The 23541-nt window shown below is 35.6% G+C and overlaps 8 protein-coding genes across 8 annotated transcripts; 3 read left to right on the top strand and 5 right to left on the bottom strand.

Annotated features, from left to right (window-relative positions):
• Positions 1-559: 559 nt before the first annotated feature.
• TOF1 (Tof1p) lies at positions 560-4261 on the top strand (the record flags this gene model as incomplete). The annotated part of the gene is made up of 1 exon (XM_003957131.1): positions 560-4261. One exon carries the CDS (start codon positions 560-562, stop codon positions 4259-4261), a length of 3702 nt encoding a protein of 1233 aa, XP_003957180.1.
• A 121-nt stretch (positions 4262-4382) lies between these two features.
• On the bottom strand, positions 4383-6377 carry SEC2 (guanine nucleotide exchange factor SEC2; the record flags this gene model as incomplete). The annotated part of the gene is made up of 1 exon (XM_003957130.1): positions 4383-6377. The coding sequence occupies one exon, from the start codon at positions 6375-6377 to the stop codon at positions 4383-4385; it is 1995 nt and encodes a 664-aa protein (XP_003957179.1).
• A 374-nt stretch (positions 6378-6751) lies between these two features.
• Positions 6752-12625, bottom strand: BNI1 (formin BNI1; the record flags this gene model as incomplete). Its single annotated transcript, XM_003957129.1, has 1 exon — positions 6752-12625. One exon carries the CDS (start codon positions 12623-12625, stop codon positions 6752-6754), a length of 5874 nt encoding a protein of 1957 aa, XP_003957178.1.
• A 1132-nt stretch (positions 12626-13757) lies between these two features.
• LYP1 (lysine permease) lies at positions 13758-15551 on the top strand (the record flags this gene model as incomplete). The annotated part of the gene is made up of 1 exon (XM_003957128.1): positions 13758-15551. The coding sequence occupies one exon, from the start codon at positions 13758-13760 to the stop codon at positions 15549-15551; it is 1794 nt and encodes a 597-aa protein (XP_003957177.1).
• Positions 15552-15927: 376 nt separating this feature from the next.
• PIK1 (1-phosphatidylinositol 4-kinase) lies at positions 15928-19107 on the top strand (the record flags this gene model as incomplete). The annotated part of the gene is made up of 1 exon (XM_003957127.1): positions 15928-19107. The coding sequence occupies one exon, from the start codon at positions 15928-15930 to the stop codon at positions 19105-19107; it is 3180 nt and encodes a 1059-aa protein (XP_003957176.1).
• A 129-nt stretch (positions 19108-19236) lies between these two features.
• On the bottom strand, positions 19237-20210 carry IST1 (Ist1p; the record flags this gene model as incomplete). Its single annotated transcript, XM_003957126.1, has 2 exons — positions 19237-20097; positions 20181-20210. The coding sequence occupies 2 exons, from the start codon at positions 20208-20210 to the stop codon at positions 19237-19239; spliced, it is 891 nt and encodes a 296-aa protein (XP_003957175.1).
• A 197-nt stretch (positions 20211-20407) lies between these two features.
• Positions 20408-21448, bottom strand: PDR17 (phosphatidylinositol transporter; the record flags this gene model as incomplete). The annotated part of the gene is made up of 1 exon (XM_003957125.1): positions 20408-21448. One exon carries the CDS (start codon positions 21446-21448, stop codon positions 20408-20410), a length of 1041 nt encoding a protein of 346 aa, XP_003957174.1.
• Positions 21449-22121: 673 nt separating this feature from the next.
• YIF1 (protein transporter YIF1) lies at positions 22122-22994 on the bottom strand (the record flags this gene model as incomplete). Its single annotated transcript, XM_003957124.1, has 1 exon — positions 22122-22994. The coding sequence occupies one exon, from the start codon at positions 22992-22994 to the stop codon at positions 22122-22124; it is 873 nt and encodes a 290-aa protein (XP_003957173.1).
• Between the last annotated feature and the right edge of the window lie 547 nt (positions 22995-23541).

Raw genomic sequence — 23541 nt, 5'->3', positions numbered from 1 at the left:
GGCTTTAGGAGTAAAGAAGAAGATACTGGTAAGTTTGGTCAATAAGCTAGCATAGCGAATGTAATACAACTCTCTCATTTGCTATGACGTTATTTGAAAAGCGGAGGAATAGCTTCAGTATGCCAAGAATGAATGGACTCGACAATCATCAAACCTTTCAAGTTCGCTTAAGCCTTCTCGTCAGTCACACATAAAACTAACTTTATTCTCGTATTTCACAAATGAGATTGAGGTCGAGCTTTTCTCATCACCTAAGAGGCACCTTTTTCGAGAAATAAGCCTAATTTAAGAAAGTTCATACTACCTCCGGCAGTCTTTTCAAGAGTTCATCAAAGATTGGCTGTCCATATGCTCCTTGCAAACACTAAGACACATTGCCCATCTTATTATTGGCCCCTTCCGCCATTCGGTTCTTCCATATCTTCAAGTTCTGCTATTCATCACTTTCGGCTCATTTAATAATTGACGCGACTTCAGAATGGGAACGCGTAATAAAAATTAATAGATCACCATTTGACTTTAAGCAAAGGCCATTGAACCAGGATCAACTACAATAGCTATGGATGTTCCAGACGCTTCAAAAACTGTTCTTAGAGCTAGAATTGCATTGCTAGCCACTGCCATTGGTGGTCCTGATTATACTTCCTCGATTGAGCCGCCCCCATATAAGCTCGGTGATGATTGTTTGGCATGTCTTAAAGATCTCAAGAGATGGTTTAAGTTAGTCGATGATCAACAAAACAGATGGGATGTAGCAATGGCTGCAGCTGAATACAAGATTGTCATTGATGATTTACTTCCAATCTTGATTGATTGGGAAAATAGATCTGCACAAGAAGCAAAAATAGCTCGCAAGCATAGGAGTAATGTCGACAAAGAAAGCGAAATGGCCAGTCCATTCACAAGTAAAAATTACTTTGATAAAGTTGCTCTACATTGTCTACAGCTATTAGTGTTAATGACATGGCCGCTAATCTTGACAGACCAATCTACTATGAATCAAGTGAACAACTATGCGGAATTAAAAAAATATCAATTACTATACAAGAAAATGATTCTTTCCATGAGTAATGGTAAAGCACTGAAAGCCGTTATTCGTTTAGCTTTGAATGTTGTCAAGATAGATAGATTATCTAGGACACCTCGTGATAACGTAATCCTAAAATTGGCGTTAAATTTCTTCAGAAATATCATTGCTATTGAACCAGGGGAATTAATGATTACTAAGAGAAAAATAATGCCTCGAGGTATTAACTCAGTTGATACCTTACCCCCAAACGTCTCCATGGACGATATATCCCTAACTGCAGTGATAGATTGTTTTCAGCAAAATAAAGTTTTTGGATTTTTATTAACCCTCAGTAACTCTTTAAACTCTGAATTCGATCAAGATTTCATTAATATTCCTCTTTTGGAAATCATGTTTTACTTAACTAAAGATCTTAATCAGAAATATTTCTTTCGTACGCCAACAAATAAACTGTCAAAGGGCTCAAATGACAGTACTCATGAACCACTTATATCGGCCCCTCAACTGGAACTTTCTGAATTATTAAAGAAAGAACAACACCTGAAGATGAATTTGGTGAAGAATACCTCCTCACGACACTCAAGATTCGGGGCACTGTTGTCTATCGAAACGCCAGATAAAGTAAGGTTAACTGTTTCAGGAAGTCAGCATCTTTTGAATGATGCAGCAGCCTTGCAAAAATTGGATGGTAGAAAAAAATGGAAGAAAAGAGTTATTCAGTCCAAAGATGACGTGCTGGAAGAAGGTCTACCAAATAGTTTATTAAACTCACAATCAGATACAATGGGACTAAGAGGATCAACTTTGAAAGTCTTTACCAAATTCATCAACAGTTTTATAGACACAAGTTTCAACATTTTATTGCATAGTGTAACAAATCATTTTACTACTGAACAAGATAGGCTGATAACATTGGAACAAGTCGAATATTTATTGTTTTTCTCTTGGTTTCTTAAATATCAAAACCTGAGATCTATGAACGATCATGCCACTGATATTTCTGCAGTCTCAGAAGCATTGAGGGAAACTTCATTCATATTCGTTTCTCACTTATTGAGAAGTGCATATGAACTTAAAAACTGGATCGTTGTACACGCAGGAATGATAGCATTTAATGAATTATTAATTTTAGTCGGAAACGAAAAATCAAGTGATGAAGATTTGGATGACATCGAATTCATTATAAGTAGACTTTTCGGTGATGAAAGAATCCAGTTACTGTCGAATCTACCCAAAACAGCATCGAAACACTCTTTGCAATACATGAAAAGTTGTGTCAATCTAACTCACACAGTCCTAAAAGCTCTAGAGCAATATTCAACCAACGACAATAAATTAATTGTAGCAGGAAAGGGTCGTCGCCGCCACAAGGCAAATATTACTAAACAAGACATCGAAACCTTAATGGAACAGGAAGATATTGACAGAGATGAAGCATTGGATATATTATCTTCTCGTTTAAAGGAATTTGAGGTCAATTTCAAAAAAGTACAAGCCAGTTATGTAAACGACCCAACAATTGACATGTACATAAATTTCTTACAAAGATATCGTGAGCTAGATCATGGTTTCATCAAGAAAGTTATTGCATTTTTTCACAGAATATTTATTCAGGCAAAAGAGGAAACATATTTATTTAGAATAGATTTAATCATCTTGTTACGTGACATTCTATCAATGGAAGGGCTTGAGCGGACGGCTCGAGTAAGGAGACATGTGGAAGAATTTTCAAATCATTATTTACATCGACTAAAAGATAGACTCAAGAAATCTCCTGCTTGGTTTATCGGTTTACTGTTTCCATCATTACATGATAGTGAAGTCGGTTATTTTCAAAGATATGGTGAAAATAAAATTCTAAAGAGGGAACAATTTTATGGTGTACCGCCCAGCAGATTCAAAAACATCAAGGATGCAGAAGCTTTACCTAAATCCGTCTTAAAAGACATGAAGTTTGGAATAATTGTATCTGCTATGATTGACGATGGAAAGATAGAATTACTAGAAGAATTGAAAGAACATTTGAAGAATACATTGAATGTGTTCAAAGCTTGGTTAACGGTTAACGTCAGTATGGAACGCGAAACAGAAAATCCACCAAATGAATATTTCAAATCAGTCCAGGAGCCTCGAAATCCACTTCTGCTGGACAAGGACCTTCGTGCGCTACTTCTTCTTTGTGACTATTTAATTCCGATGACTGCCTCTGAAAAGTGTTATTTGCCGGGAACCGTCGAGATTACAACGTTAGAAGAGTCTTTAACTTTAATAGAAAAGTATATGACCACATCATTTGAAACTCCCAATGGGCTTCCATCTTCCTCCTATTTGATAAGGCCACAACTTAACATGTCGTATGACAATCCTATTGACGAAGATGGCTGGAATGGCCATGACAGTTATGATTACGATGATCCAAGTATTGTGAGAGATTCTGACGTCTCAGATAATGATAATGATTACTTCAAAGATCTTGATGGCACTATGGATGAAAAATTAAGAGGAAGAAAGGTTACCAAGGGGCTTGCTACATCAAAGAAGGTAAAACATAATAAAAAAAGACCCAAAAAAAATCTACCAAAACATGATATCGAACAAAATATTGAAGAACAATCAAAAAAGAAAAGTCACCAAGCAGTTTCTAGTAGGGAGTATATTAGTGACTCTGATGACGAAGATGATGCTATGACCTCTATTTTTTTTGAGAATGAAAATTACATGAGATGGTTACTTGATAGACACAATGGACAATTAACAGATGAGATGTTTAAACTTTTCGGAAAGTTTACAGCAGAAAGAATGCAAAACCATGGCTCTGTGACCAGCGATTTTTCTGCTTTATTCCAGGGACCAGTGCCTAGCATCGACGCGATAAAAGTTTCAACTGTGGATTCTCTCGCTCCTAAGACATTGATTGATTTTAGTTACAAGGTAACAGAAACAAATGACAATGCAAATGAAACTGAGCATTCTTCTGAAGAAGAATTTGTAGATAAGCATGCTCCGTCTTCCAATAGCATAGAAAATAATCAGTTAGATGAGCGTCAAACTACTTCCAAGAATGAAGATCAACAAAAGAAGCGTCCTAGAGATAACGAATCTCAAAGTTCAAGAATATCAGAAGATACATCCGAAGAACTATCAGATGATGGATATAAAAGCGAGGATGAGGAAGGAATAGCAGTTGTAAAAAAGAAATCAAAGATTATTTTCAGTGATGACGACGAGTAATTGCCTAATTCATTTTATATGCTATGAGAAGTCCATACTGGCGGAGATGCTTCAAATCTATATACCATTATTACATCGATATATCCTTATTCGTAAAAAAAGATCTATTGATCTTTAATGATTAATTACTGTCCTTGGTTTCATTGGCATCATCAAACTTCTCATCATCACTGGACGAACTGCCATCTGAGATCTGTGAAACCGTGCCAACTGTATTTTCGTATTCTTCAAGTATATTTATACTATGTGTATCAGTTTGTGTTTCTGGGCTTTGGTGTCTAAGCTCACCATCAGGGGAGTCATTCTCAGCGGCGTCATTTGAATTTTCGGCACGCTCTGTGGATACAGTTATTGATGAAATGCCATTTTTGGAGTTAGTATCTGTACTGAAATGTTCGACACCATCATCCAAGTTTTGAGACTTGGTCTTATTTTCATCAAATTGTGGACTATCAATAGAGGCTTGATTATAGGCGTTTCTTTCAGGTGCTGAGACAGTATCTTTGATAGAGTTTGAAACATTCTCAGTATTTCCTGTCAGTACTGACGCTACGTCCACTGTGGTACCTGTTATTTCGTTATTATCATCTTTTACCTGTGGACCTATTTTCAGAGATATTGACTCATCTACAGACCAAATACCCATATAAGTCCAATGTAACATTGAACGCAATTTACATAGTTGTACCCAGGCTCTCTGAATATTTGTAGTAGGTTGTCCAGCATTTCCAATTGTGGAGGCCCCAACTTCGACCTGTGGGGTCAGGTTACTCGAAGCATTAATTCCTAGCCCGACCATGAAGCTTTTTCTTTTCAACTTCTTCTCATCGCTTTTCCCGTGCTTGTTTGATTTTATAGCCCTCGTCACTTCGGTAAATTTGTTCGATTCACCTTTCGCTATCGAGTTTAGAGTTACTTTTTCCAAGTTCCAAGTACCAATCTTCAAAGAACGCAAAAATGCAAATATCTCACATGTCTGTCTAACTTTTGTTAAACACCAAGAACATAGTGGGTAACTATTTGTCACTGTTATTGACCCGTCTTCCGATTTACTTTGCGTTTTAAGAACGTGCATTCTCGCATGTTCTAAAATGTCATCTCTATTTTCACCACAAAATGAACAAGGTTCATGAACAGCTACAGGGGGAGAATCTGTAGGATAATTAAATAAATGTGATTCTCTCTTCGATTCCATGGATGGCCTATTAGATTGATCGGATGAAGAAACATGACCAAGTTGATAATTTTCATTAACTCCACTTAATGGTTCAATAACGACTAACCCGTCGATCATCAATGTCAACATACTTTTCTTTGCCAGCCAGCCGATACCATTTGCACTATCTATTCTCAGTATTGGCTGGATTTCGTCGTTTATAAGTCGTCTCATAAGTTTTGATTCAGAAGAAGTATCTTTCAGGTTTTTACAATATGGTAACACTGCAATGAATTTTAAAAATTCGTTATATAGTGCTAGATCATAACGAATGGTAGAAATATAAGGTGAGTAGACACCTTTGTTGGAAGGATCACCGACTTCGTTTGATAAAGATGCTGATGCACTTTTTTGCTCACTTCCTAAAAAGTCAGGTGCTATAGATGAAGCTTTATTAGTAACATTTTCATCTTCGAAATTTTGCAACACCTTTTTCAAATTCTTAAGTTGAAGATCCAATGTTTGAAGTAACGTATCTTTCTCACGAAGTTGTTCTACAAGTTTAGTGTTTAAAATCTCTGTAATGTGCTTCTCTCTCCTAGCATCTGCAACCATATCGTTAGCTTCTGCAAACAATGACGCAGTAAGATCTTCCACTTCTTGACTTAAAGTTGCGACCTCTGCCTCTGCAGATGATCGAAGCTTAGACTCCTCCTTTAAATTGACTTGAAGATTTTGTATTTCTCTATTTCTTTCTGACACGGTGGTTTTCAGCTTATCATAATCAGCTTTTAAAATATCATACTTTGCAATTGAACCCTCTTGTGAGAGTGCAACTTTCTTTAAATGTTTTAGTTTTTCTTCTAGCTCCGATTCTCTCTGGATACTCTCCATCAGCTGAGTAGACAGAGATGTAACCTGAGCGGATATTCTGTTGTTTTCCTCTGCTAAATCGTCCATTGCCGGTTGCAAAGTTGATCGAAATAAAATTACTGCAGCCTGATTTGGAACTAGGATATTATCTTACACTGTTAAGCTGAGCCACCTCTATTAGAATGACAGTTGCTATTCGTGACGTCCTCTTTTTCTTAAAGTTACCGCCTATGAATTATCCTTCAAACGAAGATTTCCACTAGAAAAAAAAAAATCAAATAAACGATTTCGAAAGAGGGTAACATATGAAAAATATTGATTTAAGATCATCACCGAGTATAAGTAGGATATTACTCATTAAATAAACTTTATAAATATTTATGTATACATAGGATGACAAATTGGAAACTGCTCTTAAAAAATTCGTTAAGGGAATTTCATTGCATTATGTGAGTTTGGATTCAATTATCATCATCTATATTTTCCTCTTTTATGCCATTTTCTATCACATGCTCATCTGTAGAGTCAACCTTAGCATCGCTGGTCTGTTCATCTACTATTTGACTAGATTGCTCTGTCCTGTACTCATCTTGCTCAGATTTTTCAGTTGGCTCGTTCGATATGTCCTTTTCATTAGTGTCGTAAAATTTCAACTTGTTGCTACCGCTTGGTAAGTCATTATTCGTTCTTCTTCTACGTGCTCTCAATTTTTCCTTATGTTCATCCAACATAGAATTTCTTTTGGAAGGTGATGCAGTACCTCTCAATCCCATCAATAATGTTTTGGCTCTTTCTGAAATTTCTTCCTCACTCAAATCATCTCTAAATCCCTTAGATGGCGATAATTCATTACTATTTTGTTTGTGACTTGAAGCACCGTTAGCACCAAATGGAGTTGAGCCTATAGCTTTATTATCTGGAGAATAGATAATTGAATCACTCTCAGTTTCTAAATCGTGCATCATATTAACAGTTCCCTCTTTATCTGTTAGCATTTTCTTTCTTGCTAAAGCTCTCTTTCTTGCAGAAGAAGGATCTGCTCTCGATGGACCCACATTCTTTAATTGTTCTAACAATTTATCCATGGTGCCACGTCTATCAGTTCTTTCCTGGTCATCATCTTCATTTTCGTCAATATTATTTTGATTCTTAGCTTCCTTTCTTTCAGCTTTTCTTTGTTGCTCTTCAACCATTCTCTTGTGTCTTTCATATGCCTCTTCTTCTTCTTCAACTTTGATATTTTGCTCTTGAGCCTTTCTATACTCATTTATAAAATCTGCAAATTTCTTGAAAAAAGAATTTCTGGCAAATTTATCACTTGTATCCTCTCCATATACCTGCATTAAACCATCAAATTCCATTAAAGTTAAATTCACTTCATCGTTAAGTAAATCACCTTTCTTTCGAACATCAGGTAAGGTTGGTAATACTTTGGCCAAGACCCTATCTAATGGATGGAATTTTGAAGAATCACTCAAATTGCCAATTTCAATAGATCTTTCTACGTTGGTGACAGATTGGAAAAATTCTTTACAGTCGTTGGCTAATTGTTCGATAGAAATCTTAACAACTTCAAGAACTGGCTCTAGTTCTTGTAAAAAGGAGTTGAAAGAAGGATAGTTCATTCTAATAATTTTTTCAACGTAATTTAAAAACGTCATACTATTAGTAGAATCCTTAATAAATGTTAATCTTTGAAGTGTACTTAATTTGAAACCTTGTGCTTGCTTTGAAGTATCATTCATATAATTACCAACTGCCAAGATAACATTGAAGACATTACGTAAATTTTCTGATTCTTGTAAGGAGCCAACAGCTTTATCGACTTTCCTTAATTTCAGTAGTAATTCGTTATATTCCTTTTCGTAAGTGGTAATAATTTTCAAAGCTCTCATACGAGATGCCCAATATGGCTGTAAATTGACCATTAATTGTAGGTAAATTTGATCTGCTCTTTGTAAATCATTAGGATCCTTTTCTGGGGGTTTAGCATCTTCAATAGATTTAAGACCTTCCCAATCAGTTGTATAAGGAGAATAGTTTCTAGCTAGGTTAACAGAAACTTCCGTAATTTCAGGTTTAGATAAAAATTCAATTACACTAGGTGTATGTAAGAAATCTCTATCACACTTCAAAATCTTGGTAACTAAATCTTCTACTGATAATGAACTGTACATGTGAAGATTAATCCCAAACTGTTGTGAAATGTCTCGAGATAAGAAGGTAATTTTATCCAAATCATCTTTTCTCTTTGAAGCTAAGGATTTAACTTCTCTTGCAGCAAACGCTTTTTCTAAATTAGAGAATACACCTTTTTCGAACAAATCATCAGCAAAACGTTCAGCCTTACCAGTTGTCCAAATGGAATTATCAGTAGTTTCGATTTTTTCCCAGTGTAATTGTTTCATTTTTTTCTGAGAACGAGGATATCTTTCGAATAAAGAGGGAGATTGAGGAAGTAGAGGAGAAGATGACACAGATTTTCCACCCATTAGTGGTAATGCTGGAGGTGGCACCGAACTAGTTGAATTAGCAGAAGTTTCTGCTGAAAAGGGTGGTGGGGGAGGAGGTGGAGGAGGAGGTGGAGGAGGCGTTGGTGTGGGAGAAGTTCCTCTTGATAAGGGTGCAGAACCACTTTCAAACAATGCAGAAGGAAGGGGTGGAGGAGGTGGAGGAGGTGGTAAAGCAACAGAAGTATTATCTAATACATCACTATTAGTACCAACATCATTGTTAGTAGCAAAAATTTGCACAGGTAATGGTGGAGGTGGTGGAGGAGGAGTGGGTAGAGCACCCGTAGATTTGTCTTTCACAATATCTGCATCAGCGGAAGATACTGAGTCGATTTTTCCAGCATTTTTATCAGCATTTTCAAGAGTAGTCTTTACTACTTCACTTGGTACCTTTGAAGAGCCAGTCACTATTTTATCTTCCCGATTATTTTCTTCTCCTTCCTCTTGTTCTTCATTCACCGAGAGTGCCGGTGCTACTTTTTCAGTCAATTCTTGTAAAAATGGAGCAGCTGTTGATGATCTTCTCATGCGATCTAAGAATTGCTTTTCGCTTTGAGTGACAATACGACTATTAGGTGTAGCTGTCATTGCGACATTCTTTTGACCAGTTCCATATTTTTCTGATAGCGTTTCTAAAAAGGAACGAGTACCTGAACCAGCAGGTTTAGATGATGATGATGCTACAAATATTTCATCATCATCATTTTCTTCATCACTTTCTGAACTTGAATACGAAGACGATGATTCTTCACGTAATTCCTGAGTTTTCTGTAAATTTAAAAGTTGTTCTGTAAGTCTATCAATATCGTCCAACTTTTTCTCATAAATTTTGGGATCTAAACTTTCATATTCCTCTTCTGTTGATCCCTCTTTAGTACCATCATTAGGCTTATTTTCTAGAAAATCCTTCATTTCAAAATTAATTCCAAAATCTTTATATTTCGTTTCCAATTCTTTGAGTCTTTGGAGAGCTTTCAATTTTTTCTCATTAAATAATTCATTAACACGTTCTTCTAAGTTAAATTTAGAAATATTATTCGATTCTGTTTGAATTTCAGCTAATGCTTCTCTTAAATCATTTAATTTATTGATTCTTGATTTTTGGTCATTACTTTCTTGTTGGTTGATTTTTTCAATTTTATGTTTCTTATGACGATGTTTTGGTTTTGTTACTTCTACTGGTGGTTCCAATTTTTTTCTTTCAAATTCAGTGAAATTTGTCATTTCTAATTGTCTTGCCTCATTTTCAATATCTTCCATTTGCATTCTTAACATTTTAAGTCTTTTATTTGGTTGTACAGTCATACCAAATTTCTTGGCATCAATAGTAAAATCATTTTTAGCACGTATTAATCCATCCTGCAAAACTTTTTGTATATTTTCATGTTTTTGAAGATTTAATTTTGATATATTATCTTTATCCTTATCAATGGTTTTAGCACCATCATTAGTAGAAGATCTTGTATTTAATATTGTTAACATTTTCCTCAATTCAACTTCATGTTCATGTTTTTCTAACAAATGTTTTTTTTTCAATTCTTCTAATTCAGATTGTAATTGTTGAGTAACTCTTTGATTCTTTGCTAGAATTTGATCTCTTTCATTCAAGTCATTTTCCAATTGACCTACGAGACCATTTTCCGCTTTACTTAATTTTTCATGGAGTAAATCTTTTTCAGCTTGTAATTCTTCTAATTTTTTTGTCAATGTTCTACTTTCCAGAATTGCACGACGTGCAACTTCATCAGTTTGCATGGAATCATAAAGACGTTGAATTGCCATATTCATTGTTGATTCTTCATCTGCCGTTGAGGAAGAACTTACGTTTGTTACTAATGAATCCATTAATTTCAATTGCTTGGAAAGTTTTGTTGGATCATCAACTTCTTCAATGAGTCTTGAACTTGATAAAAATAAATGTTGTATTAATGAAATTAAAAGTTTTTCATTTTCAGTACCTTTACATGATTGCCAAAGATTATTCAATAATGAAACTGGATCTTGTAAATTGACATTTGAATTTTTATTCTTGGATTCTAACATTAAATTAAAATCATCCAATTTATTATTTTCATACGATTCAATTTCATCAATAACTTTTTCGTAGTTTAATAATTTAATTTTATTCATTATACGTAAGAAACCTGAATTTTCTAATTTTGTTCTTAATAACATACGTTGTTGAATAATAGTTGATGCATTACAAAGCATGTTAACAAAAACCATTGTCCAAAGACAATATTCTAAGATAGCATTTTCACCACCTGAATTTTTTAAGTCAGTTGATGCACCAACTAATGAACCCATTTTACCTCTACCATCGATTGTATTTTCAATAGAAAATAACCATGCTTGTAAAACTTTTAAATGACTATCTGGAGTTAAATGAATAAAATATTGCGGTAATTTTTTCAAATTTTGAAACATATGAAAATTTGAACCAATTCTAAAATTTTGATCCAATGAATTTAAGATGGCTTCGAATCTTGATTTGTTTCTTTTCTCTAACATGCAGACAAATATTTCAATAGCCATTTTCCTTGTACCTAATCTTGTTGAGAAGAGACCTCTTGCAATTGTATCAGTCATTAATTTGTGTTTTGAAAATTCATAAATACCTTGTGATAACATTGAAAGTACTTTAAAACATTTAAAAAAAGAGTTTTCTTTTTCTAGTAGCTTTGAACTCAAATGATCCTTTGGAGTAGTTTTATAAATTTGTTTCATTAATATATTAGCCATTGCGATATGTCCTTGATTTTCTAGAAATGAATCTACCCAATCTAATTGTTCCGTTCTTAAAGTTACCCAAAGATCTCTCATTTCATCTGGAGATAATTTATCTGCAATAATTTTTTCCACGTAACGATTTGGTGGACGATTAGTCTTATCAGATGAAAGTGTCGATGTACTTGCATTACTTTCAGTTAGTTGATACAATTCGTGACTAGTGGGTTTTTTAGTTTGTGGGCTTGTCATGGGATAATATTCATTTGATGCTACTGAAGCCATTGGAGATGTATTATTATAATTACTATTATTATTATTATTATTATTATTGGTAGTTGTCGTGGTAGGAGAATATACTAGTTGTTCGACATTTACTAGAGAAGAATTTTTAGGGCCATTTTTTGTTGCCCTTATTCTTTTGAATTCATTTTGTATGTCTTGTTTTACAATTAACCATTTTTTTCTAACGTCATAATTCATCAATTCACGTTGTTTTTCCACTGATAAATTTTGTAAGATATTTCTCTTATACATTATTTCTTCAAAAAGATTTTCAATTTCCTTGGGATCTCTTGGCATTTCTAAATTAGTTTTACCATCTGGAGTGATAAATTTTGAAAAGTTAATGTACGATGAATTTTGTGAATGTATACTTGCAGAAGAACTTTGTCCAGTGTGCTGTCGAGATAGTCTTCTCAAAGATTCTGAAGTTGAAACCTGAGTGGAAGATCTTCTTGAAGAAGAATATTTTGATGCAGATGCACTATTTGTTGATGAGGATCTTGCATGATCCATGTATTGCGATAAATTTTGTGTATTTAAAGTTGATTTTTTGTTTAGTGGTTTATTCGTAGTGGTTATAGCACTAGCGTTAGAAGAAGGAGAAGAAGAAGAAGATGGAGGTAAATTTGTGTCATGTTTTTGTAATGGAGAGCTGATGCTAGATTTATTGATCGAATAGGATTCTGTATATTTTGATGTGTTATTACTATTATTACTTGTTAAACGTTTTAAATTTTGGAATAAACTTGAAGGGTTATTTGACCCATTACTATTTGTACTTGAATGTTTTGAACCTGAACTTTTCAACATTTGATAGTTGTAGAATGGGGGTATATTTGGGAATCAATTGATATGATTCGATGTGTATATTTGTGAGGTGTAGTGTTTGGTATATACTTTAAGAGGATGTAGATAAGTAAGATAGTAATTTTCATGAAATTTTCTTTGTAGTAAATAAAAAGGCGCGCATTCGCAGAATTGGAATGCTGGCATTAGAAAGAGAGAGAGAGAGAGAGAGAGAGTGTGTGTGTGTGTGTGTGTTGGGATGGATAGTATGTATATAATATGGCTGGCTACAGGGTGGTATGGCGGTTATATATGAGAATAGTAATAATAGTAGAAGTAGATAAATAGACATTGAGTCGTCGTAATATACAACACGTGTAACATGCGATCTACGAGAAAGAAAGAAAGAAAGAAAGAAAGAGAGTTTAACTGCTTGATTAATATCGACATTGTTGCTTTGTGTACATCGCAATGTCAGAGAGATTTGAGTCAGCACTACAAGCACGCAGAAGGCAGCAAAAAGGGTGACACAAACAGCAACACACCGCAGTAATCCGACCAGACTGCATATTGCCGCCGATCTCTCACAATACAGTATAATACAATATATGTATTATACAACACACACCCCCCCCAACGCAACGGAATGACACATTTTGAGAGTGTAGCGCCATAACAAAGAGAGAGAAAGAGAGAGAGACACTCATAGCGAAAAAAGTGACACCCATCGACCGCAGCCGCCCAAATCCCAAAAAGGTGTGCGTTTTATGTCTCTGTGACTCACCCCGCCAAAGAGATGCTGATGGACGATGACGCGACCGCCGCCTCGTTCGTCGTGATTCTACCGCCTCGCGTGGTTTTCCCGCAGAGCAAAAGAAACGAAATGGCGGCTTTTTCCGTTGGAAAAAGATGAAAACTTTTCATTTTTAGCAATGCAATTTCTCTCGTTAAAATGGAATGACAAATTTCTTTCTCGATGATGCTTTTTACTAGTCTCGTCGCCCAAGTCGAGGAAAGGAAAAACTAAATTCTATTTTTTCTTCTATTATAAAAGTAACACATCTTTTATCATCATAATCACTGTTATTGTTACTGTTACTGTTACTGTTATTATCACTACTACTACTCATCAAAAACCATTAACAACACATATATCATGCCCATATTAAGAAATATAATAAGGTCAAAGAGAAATGAAGACTCTACCGAGTCTAATGATGATTCAACAACAAGTTATGATAATTTTGAAATCATCGAAATACAACATAATGATAGTAAAGATAATTCCATCAAGAAGAAAATACCTAATAGTGAGTTGGCTTCATTGACTCATGCCTATTCAAGATCAAGAGTAGAACCTGAACACGATGAAGACGCAGAAGAAGCAGATTATGAAGATAAACAAGTTAAAAGAGAATTGAAACAGAGACATATCGGTATGATCGCCCTGGGTGGTACTATCGGTACCGGTCTTTTTGTCGGTATTGCCACCCCCTTAGCTGATGCAGGTCCCGTCGGTGCTCTTATCGCCTACATTTTCATGGGTTCTATTGTCTATTTTGTCACTCAAGCATTAGGTGAAATGGCTACTTTCATCCCTGTCACTTCTTCTATCACCGTCTTTTCACAAAGATTCTTATCTCCTGCATTCGGTGTAGCTAATGGTTACATGTATTGGTTCAATTGGGCAATCACTTTTGCAGTAGAAATCTCCGTCGTAGGTCAAGTCATTCAATACTGGACTGATGCGGTCCCATTAGCTGCATGGATCGCAATATTTTGGGTTCTAGTCACTTTAATGAATTTCTTCCCAGTTAAAGTCTATGGGGAAGTCGAATTCTGGGTCGCTTTCATGAAAGTTATTGCCATTGTCGGTTACTTACTCTACGCTCTAATCATCGTCTGCGGTGGTTCAAAGAAACAAGGTCCAATCGGTTTCCGTTATTGGAGAAATCCAGGTGCTTGGGGTAATGGTCTAACTTCTGACGGTGAACCAATCTACAGCAGTAAATATGAAGGTAGATTCCTAGGTTGGGTCGCATCTCTAATCAATGCTGCTTTCACTTATCAAGGTACTGAATTAGTAGGTATCACTGCAGGTGAAGCCGCTAACCCAAGAAAAACCGTTCCAAGAGCAATCAACAAAGTCGTCTTCAGAATCGTATTATTCTACATCATGTCCCTCTTCTTTATCGGTTTATTAGTACCATTCACTGACAGCCGTCTATCTGATGATACAACTGTCATCGCTTCCTCTCCATTCGTTATCTCCATCGAAAATGCCGGTACAAAAATCCTACCAGACATCTTTAACGCTATCGTCATGGTCACTGTCTTATCTGCCGCCAATTCAAATGTCTACGTCGGCTCTCGTGTTCTCTATTCTTTAGCACATACAAAAGTCGCCCCAAAGATTTTTGCAAGAGTCACAAGACAAGGTGTCCCATTCATGGGTGTCATTTGTACTTCTCTGTTGGGTCTATTAGCCTTCCTTGTAGTCGATAACAATGCAAACACCGCTTTTAATTGGTTAGTTGATATCTCCACTCTAGCTGGTTTATGTGCTTGGTTATTCATTTCATTGGCTCATGTCAGATTCATGCAAGTATTGAAACAGCGTGGTATCTCAAGAGACGATTTACCATTCAAAGCTAAATTCATGCCATGGGGTTCATATTACGCTGCATTCTGGGTCTTCGTCATCATCTTCGTTCAAGGTTTCCAAGCATTCAGTCCTCATTTCGATGTCACCACTTTCTTCACAGACTACATATCCTTAATCTTATTAGCAGTCGTCTTCATTGGTGCTCAACTATACTACAGATGTAGATTCCTTTGGAAGTTAGAAGATGTCGATATCGATTCTGACAGAAGAGAAATTGAAGATGCTATTTGGGAAGATGACGAACCAAAGACCATCTGGGATAAATTCTGGGCTGCCATTGCATAGTCAGAAACCTTTTTTTATAATAACAAGATAAATTATATTTTTTCCATCCATTTTTACAGCATTACTAACATCCTTCTCTATAAATTATTTAGTAGACTTTTTTATATATTAATATATGTTCACGTATTAAATAAACTTCATATGCAAACAAAAAATTTTCTTTTTTTAGACACCAAGTGAGGGTTACCATATTAAATTGATCCAAAGAAAAATGAAAACACTTTATGTTGAAGAAAAAAAAAAAATATAACATGTGTGGGAATTAAGCTGCTAATTTCAAACTACCATTTCAATTCCCTGATCTATCCATCCGTATCCTAATCCACCCCATACCCGTATCGCAGACCATTGGGAACGTCATTGAATTTTTTACAACATGAGTGCCGGTGGTGAACAGATAGACAATACTCAAGATAGAACTGTCACCGTCATTCAAAATGGTAACACATTGCAAAATGAATCTCTTCTGAGTCTAATCAATTCACAGAACTTCTCACTCTATAACTGCATCGAATTGCTCTGTCAACACGCCGACAATATCGGTATCCATTACCATCTTTGTCAAAAGTTACTCACTTTCCCTCACAGCGAATTGCAATTCTATATCCCACAACTTGTTCAGATCTTACTTACAGTGGAAACTGAATCAGTGGCATTGGAAGATTTACTTTTGAAATTGAAGAATGAAAACCCTCATTTCGCTTTACTCACGTTCTGGCAATTACAAGCTCTTTTGACTGATCTTTCCACAGATCCAGAATCCTACGGGTTCCAAGTGGCGAGAAGAGTTCTAAATGATCTACAATCATCATTGTTTAGTACTAACATCATAGAAAAGGAAATAAAGAGTGTGAAAATGCATGAAAATGTAGCTCCAGCTCTCATATTGACTTCAATGATGATGGCAAGTATAGCCCTTCCTCAAATGAGTGTTTCGACAAAACCATTGGTAGAATCGCAAGGTAAAAGACAAAAGGCATATGTCTTTAAATTGGCTAGAAATGCAATGAAGGACTTTACTAAAAATATCACGTTGAAAAATACGCTACTAAATAAAAAATCTTCAAAGAATAAGAGACAGTCAAGTGGCCCAAGTGCATACTCAATGCCTGCATCACCGGTTGACCTCGTTGAAGGTACCATGACAAGAGAGGATGCTCTATTTAGAAAACCAAAACAAAAGACAGAATTCGAACGTTCATTAGATCTCGATATTATAGATCATATAGGAAAACAAGTCTTTGAGGATAAAATATCTTCGTCTATTAAGTTACCAAAGAGAAAGCCTAAAATGCTTGATAACTCGTCCGTTCATAGAACTTATGAGGATAAACTTATCGACAAGGACAATTCACATATACCAACTTCACAATACTTAGATAGCTATCACCAGAGTGAAGACAGTAGTGTAATAAATACCCGCCCGAATAGTGATGATGATTTAGAAGATGTCGAAAACAATATCTTATTTTCTGAAGCTCATGAAAAATATACAAATTCAATGCCTGATTTGCATACAACTGTACCAATGCATTCAAACACATCCGAGGAAAAGTCAAAACCGTTCCTATCACGCTCTCATACACATAGTGTCCTTCATTCTTTACCAAAGATCCCAAGCCAATTGCCAAAGGAAGTCGATGTAAGTAACATTCCAACTACCAGAAAAATTAAAATGTTAAAAGCTAATTACTTCCGTTGCGAGACACAATTTGCAATTGCGTTGGAGTCAATCTCTCAAAGATTAGCCCAAGTCCCAACTGAGGCTAGATTGAGTGCATTGCGTGCCGAATTATCTTTGATGAACAGAGATCTACCAGCAGAAGTAGATATTCCAACACTTCTTCCGCCAAATAAGAAGGGAAAATTACATAGAATTGTACAACTGACAGCTAGTGAAGCACAGGTGCTGAATTCTGCAGAGAAAGTTCCTTATCTTCTATTAATTGAATACTTGAGTGACGATTTTGATTTTGATCCTACTGTTGAAGATAATATAGACACATTAAGGAAAAGTAACTTTTCTAAGGGCTATCCATTGTTTGATTTGAATTACTTGAGTAAGAAGAAAAATAATGAGGATATCTCAAGGCTAACTGAATTGGCTGGAATTAATGATGCTTCAAATGATAACTCAACCAGGACCTTTTCGAACCAAGACTCAAGCCGTTCAGTCCATGCATCTGATGCACAAAAGGAAATGGATTTAGGTGATATGTCTATTGTTCGTGTCAAGAATCAAAGTGATGTAGAGGCTTATAGAACATCAGTTGTCTTACAAAAGGCAGCACAAGTCCCAATAATACCTTCAAACTCCTTCGACAGGAATCCTGAGTTGAGGTTTGCTCCAAATATGGATAAGTTAGTGTCCACAGATGAAAGGAAGTCCATGCAAAGAATCTCATACAATAAGACGGATGAGCTGGCAGACCAAATGCGTATTTCTGCATTAATGCTTGCCCAATTAGACGCTTCCCCACAAGAACTTTCAGGCTCAACTAGCGAAATTCGTGCTCAAATTATCAAGTCGATGAAGGATGTCCAAGATAAGTTCGGTTACCATGATTTAGAATTAATTCACGGGACTGCAGGTGAGCGTAAATTAGAAAACGATTTAATGACAGGGGGTATCGATACATCATATTTAGGAGAAGACTGGATTACCAAAAAAGAAAGAATTCGTAACACCTCGGAATTCGGGCATTTGGAAAACTGGGATTTATGTTCTGTTATTGCAAAATCTGGTGATGATTTAAGACAAGAAGCATTTGCTTGTCAATTGATTCAAGCGATGGCAAATATATGGGCCAAAGAAAAAGTTGATATTTGGGTTAAAAAGATGAGAATATTAATTACAAGTGCTACTACTGGTTTAGTGGAGACAATTACAAACGCCATATCTGTACATAGTATAAAGAAGTCGTTGACTAAAAAAATGATAGAAGACGGTGATATTGATGAAAAAAGTGGCTATATTGCAAGTATACGTGATCATTTTTCGCGTACATTTGGTGATCCAAATTCTTTCAAATACAGGAGAGCACAGGACAATTTTGCATGCTCATTAGCTGCATATTCCATAATTTGTTACATTCTAAGGGTTAAAGATAGACATAATGGTAATATTATGATTGACAATGAAGGTCATGTTGTACATATCGATTTTGGTTTCATGTTGTCGAACTCACCAGGTTCTGTTGGTTTTGAAGCCGCACCATTCAAATTGACCTATGAATATATTGACTTATTAGGTGGTCTTGATGGTGAGCTATACAAAAAATTCAAGAGTTTAACCATTGAGGGCTTTAAGGCATTAAGAAGACACTCAAGTCAAATTATTTCAATGTGTGAAATTATGCAAAAGGATAACATGCAACCTTGTTTTGAGGCAGGCGATCAAACAAGTGTTCAATTAAGACAAAGATTCCATTTAGACTTAAAGGAAGAAGATGTTGACGACTTTGTTGAAACTTTCTTAATTGGCAAGTCAGTTGGAAGTATGTATACTAGATTGTATGATCAATTCCAATTGATCACACAAGGTATTTATAGTTAGGGTAAGCAACTTGTTTGCTTGGAGGCATGAGTATATACATATTTTTCAACTATGAAAACACGCATCAAACTAATAATATATACATTTTCTTATTACACATATGTACCATGAATAGATATATATCAAAAATCATCTACGTAAAGCGTCAAATCTTTTTTTCAGTTCCTCTAATTCATCATCCTCTTTCTTTGATGTTAGTTTCTGTTGTTTTTGATGGATCACTTTCACTTCTTTTTTGATATCCTTTGGTATTTTTAGACTATTTTGTAAATTTTCACTATTATGTTTTGGTTTTCTAACAATAATTGGATGTTTTTCATCGGTATCGTACTTTACATCATTATCAACAGCAATGATAGGTTTACCGTCATTCGTATCACCATCCTTCTCGTTCTCTATCTCTTCTTCCTCCTCTTCTTCCTCCTCTTCTTCGTCACCTTCACTCTCTGTGTCTGACAGCTTGCTATAGGGGGCATCGTAAGTACGAGCAATCTCCTTCAAATATAAGGTAACTAAATCATCAGAGGGTATACGTGGTGAACATTTTACTTGAACTTTATCAGGTACACCAATTTTTTCACTTACAATAGCCATTGCAAAATCATTACCAAATTTAAGGACTAATAAATCTTTTAATTGATTCAGCTCCTTGATTTCACTGACATAGAGTGTGGAGAACACCAGACATCTTACTGCTTCATTAATTCCATCTTCAGTGTGTTCTGCAATTAATTCAGCTTCGTCATTTATGCTAACGAGAATATTTATTCTGGCAAGTAGCAATTCACAATACAATTCTAGGATTTCTAATAGTTCGATATGAACATCGTCACTAATCAGTGATTCCACACGATAATGAGCCTTAGTTTCCTTGCTATCAACCAACAATTGAGCTACATCTCTTCTATACTTTTTGGCCAAGGCCTGCTGTTTATCCTGAGCGTATCTCAGCCTCTGAATACACATTTTGAGACATGTTTTAAGCTTGATCTGAGGAGTAACTCATTCGAAAAATACGTTAGTAACCAGCAACTTTGAAATAAATTATCAATACATATGTAAATTTAGCATACTTGGTAAGTGTTATTAGCTCTAACTGACATTCCTATTGTCCTTAATTCTATTATTGAGATCCGCTTTGAAATGTCTAAGGTCGTAATATTTAACTTTCATTTTTTTAACTAGGCTCGCCGTAATATACTGCAATATATCAATATATATATATATATATTTAAAAGAATTTATTAAGCATTATATGCAGATGTCTGTATAAAGAAATGGCAAGGTGGGATGCAGTAATCTATATCTTAGTCATGTCACAATCAACAGGGTAGATCATTTCGTCGTGGTCTCCCTTGAAGTCGAATTCACTTAGACCAATCACACCGCCAAATTTGACAAATCTCTCATATTGTTTTTGGTAAAGTGCTTCTGTCTTTTCGACAAAATCTGGCCAGTAAAGTTTATGGCTGTATTGGAAGTCCACTAAACCGTTATAAAGAGAGTCTAATTGTTTTGGATCAACGTATTTTTCGAATGGTTCATCGAAAACGACCTTCTCTTTTGTATCTGGATCCAAAAATGGGTACATTAACTTGATAAAAGCCCAAATGAACCAAGGAATGTTAGTGAACAACATTCTTCCCAGTCTTTCTGGATAATGATTTTCAAACGCGCCTAAACAAGCCTTTGCTATTGAAACAGGAGGTGCTTTGTCACTGATGATACCTGGGCCTTTATATTTCTTGAAATCAACTAGTACACTCATTGAATCGACACCTTGTGGGCATAGCATGACGGTTCTTTCGGCCATGAAGATTAAATGTTGAACTTGTCTAAAGGAGGATTCAGTATTTTGTCTACCGTTTCTCATGTAGAATACGGGGCGGTCACTGTAATCGTAGCCCAAAATAACTTCTTTACCTGTTTCGTTTTCGATTCCAATTTCATTTGGATCTAATTGCTTATTTATACCTTTAACAAGGCCACTTTCTCTTCTCCATGTTAGTGTGTTCGTAAGAGCCTTTATAGCATTAGCGACATTCCATTTCTGAGCTTTCAAGTATCTATATATGCATTCTCGAGAAAGCCAAAACATTTCCCAAGAATTTAAAGGAAGTTTATCAGATGAGGGATCTGTAGAAATTGGCAAAGTAAGCGATTCATCTTTAAAATGAGAAAGAACCTCATTGTACTTGCTGAATTGTTCCTCTGTCAATTTACGCAGTCTCTTAGGTGGATGCGATCTATTGGTTAATGGAAACACTTGATCAATTTTAATAAGTTGATCTTTATTGGTATTTGGAGTATTAAGTTCTGCCTTCTTAGAGAATAGACCCATCTTTAACGTCTATTTTATTTCAGTTGATAGTCCTACAAAAAAATTAAGAAGCCAGAGATGAGAGTTGATATATTTACGTTGCAATACCACGGCTTGTGTATGTTTATATAGATTTGAGATGAGATGGATGGATACAACAAGAATTCCCTCAATACTAATTTAGTGTAAAAAAAAAAAAAAAATTGATATTGACAAATCATTGTTCCATGGAGAAAGTGGAAGACGTTGGAACAGTAAGCCAACTATTCAACCGACAATCTCTTGAGTAGAACTGCACGGAGCTCTAAATTTTTGGGAAGCTGCAAGGACCTTACAACCAGTGCCACCACGAACGCGTGGATGATGAGTTTCACGGCTGCCGGATTTTCCTCTCTTTGGAATGCAAGTCGGTTTAAAAAAAACACCTCTTTTAGATTAACGGAAGTTAACTTGCTGGTCGTTTATTGAAAAAAAGTTATACAAGAGAACCCTGCATGAAAAGTCTGTTTGACAGCGCATGGGTCAGGTTGAGTTTTTATTACTTGAGTTTTAAAAAAAAAGTGAAAACGCTATATACAGAGCTTTTTAGTACGCAGAATGACTGCGCATGTGTGAGTAGGATAATATACACTGCTGTTAGTTGTATTGATTGTACTCTTTTAGCTTTCCAACTGTCTTTTATCATTCTTGAACTCTATCCCATCAACCACATTAATATACTTTGCCAGAAGAATCCGTATACAAATAGAAAATAGTTACATTTTTTCACTACTGATTTACTCACTGTATTGATATCATTGTTGTCACCAATGAATAGATTGAATTTGATAGATCTAAGCAGGAAAACACCTAATGATATGAATAAATACATCTTAGCGATGAGCACAACCCATTTTGGATCGACAGGGCACAATAAGACAATACTCAGTGGGATGAATTTGTAACCTACATAACATGTCAATTCTAAGATGCTTGTGACTGGAGAATTGGTATTGACTAATAAATATAATCCAATTTTCAGGATTATTAAATCCAAAGTGACAAATGCCAAGGTAGATGATAATTTATAGTATAGATTTTCAGGGTTAAAAGATCCATTCAAACCTTCCTTAATGTTCCAGATTAAGATGTATGTGATTAACCCCATAATTGGAATGTAAAGATCAGGGGAATTAGCATCTTCTACTGGTGTCAGGAAGCTACCGTTGCCGTTCATGATACGAGCCCAATTGTTCTTGTTTAGAAATGGAATTAAAATCAGTTTCATCTTGGTTAAAACGTAAGATGTGGAAACTTGAAAATAGTGAGAAATCATAGAAGTATTTGCCCTATTCATCACAGTCTCTTGGAATTGATTGAAATTTTCCTGACCTATGAAATTCGAAAATGCCGACTGACCTAATTGGAAAGCCATTGTGTTTCTTGGATCATGTAATTTGAAATTGTTTCCTGGACTTGGCTGTTTTGGCAATTCATTGGTTTGTTGCTGAGCCTGAGGGTGTTGTGCAAATCTATCAGTCACCGGTTGGCCATTATCAGGCGCATATGCGTATGGGTTGTATGACATTGGTACTTAGCGCTTGTCCGTAAAGCTTGCAATAATATCTCGTCTATATATAAATCAAACCATTCACTTGTTCTTCTTTTTCGCTCTTCCCACCAAGACATTGAAATTTTGAAATTGCGGCCTAAGTGCGGGTTACCCCACCTAACTCATTAATTAGAAAACTGGGACTGGCGGGCGACTTTAGTTCAAATTGAACTTCAATGGGCGGCAACATGACTACTTGAGATAGTATGCATCTTTAAATGTTTGCCGGTTGTGTTTCATGAAGGTTTATTCGAATTGTCTTTCTCTGATAAGATTTATACATGGCGAATGGCTGAACAGATCCTGATGGGCTGCACAATACACATTAGCAGCCAGTACTGCTAATGTAAACGGAGACTCCAATATTTCAAGGTTTTCTATATAACTTTCCTCGTTTTTGCATTCCTTTCTTCTGGTCATATTTCTGACACAACCAATAAGGGTTTCTTAAATGTAAACAAATTCTATGATTCACTGCAATGGTCACTATCCAGTCATATAACTTCCGAAGCATGGCAAATTG

The sequence above is a fragment of the Kazachstania africana genome, chromosome 4, assembly GCF_000304475.1.
Source record: "Kazachstania africana CBS 2517 chromosome 4, complete genome".
NCBI classification, from domain to species: Eukaryota; Fungi; Ascomycota; class Saccharomycetes; order Saccharomycetales; family Saccharomycetaceae; genus Kazachstania; species Kazachstania africana.
This window is presented reverse-complemented; position numbering and strand designations above follow the sequence as displayed.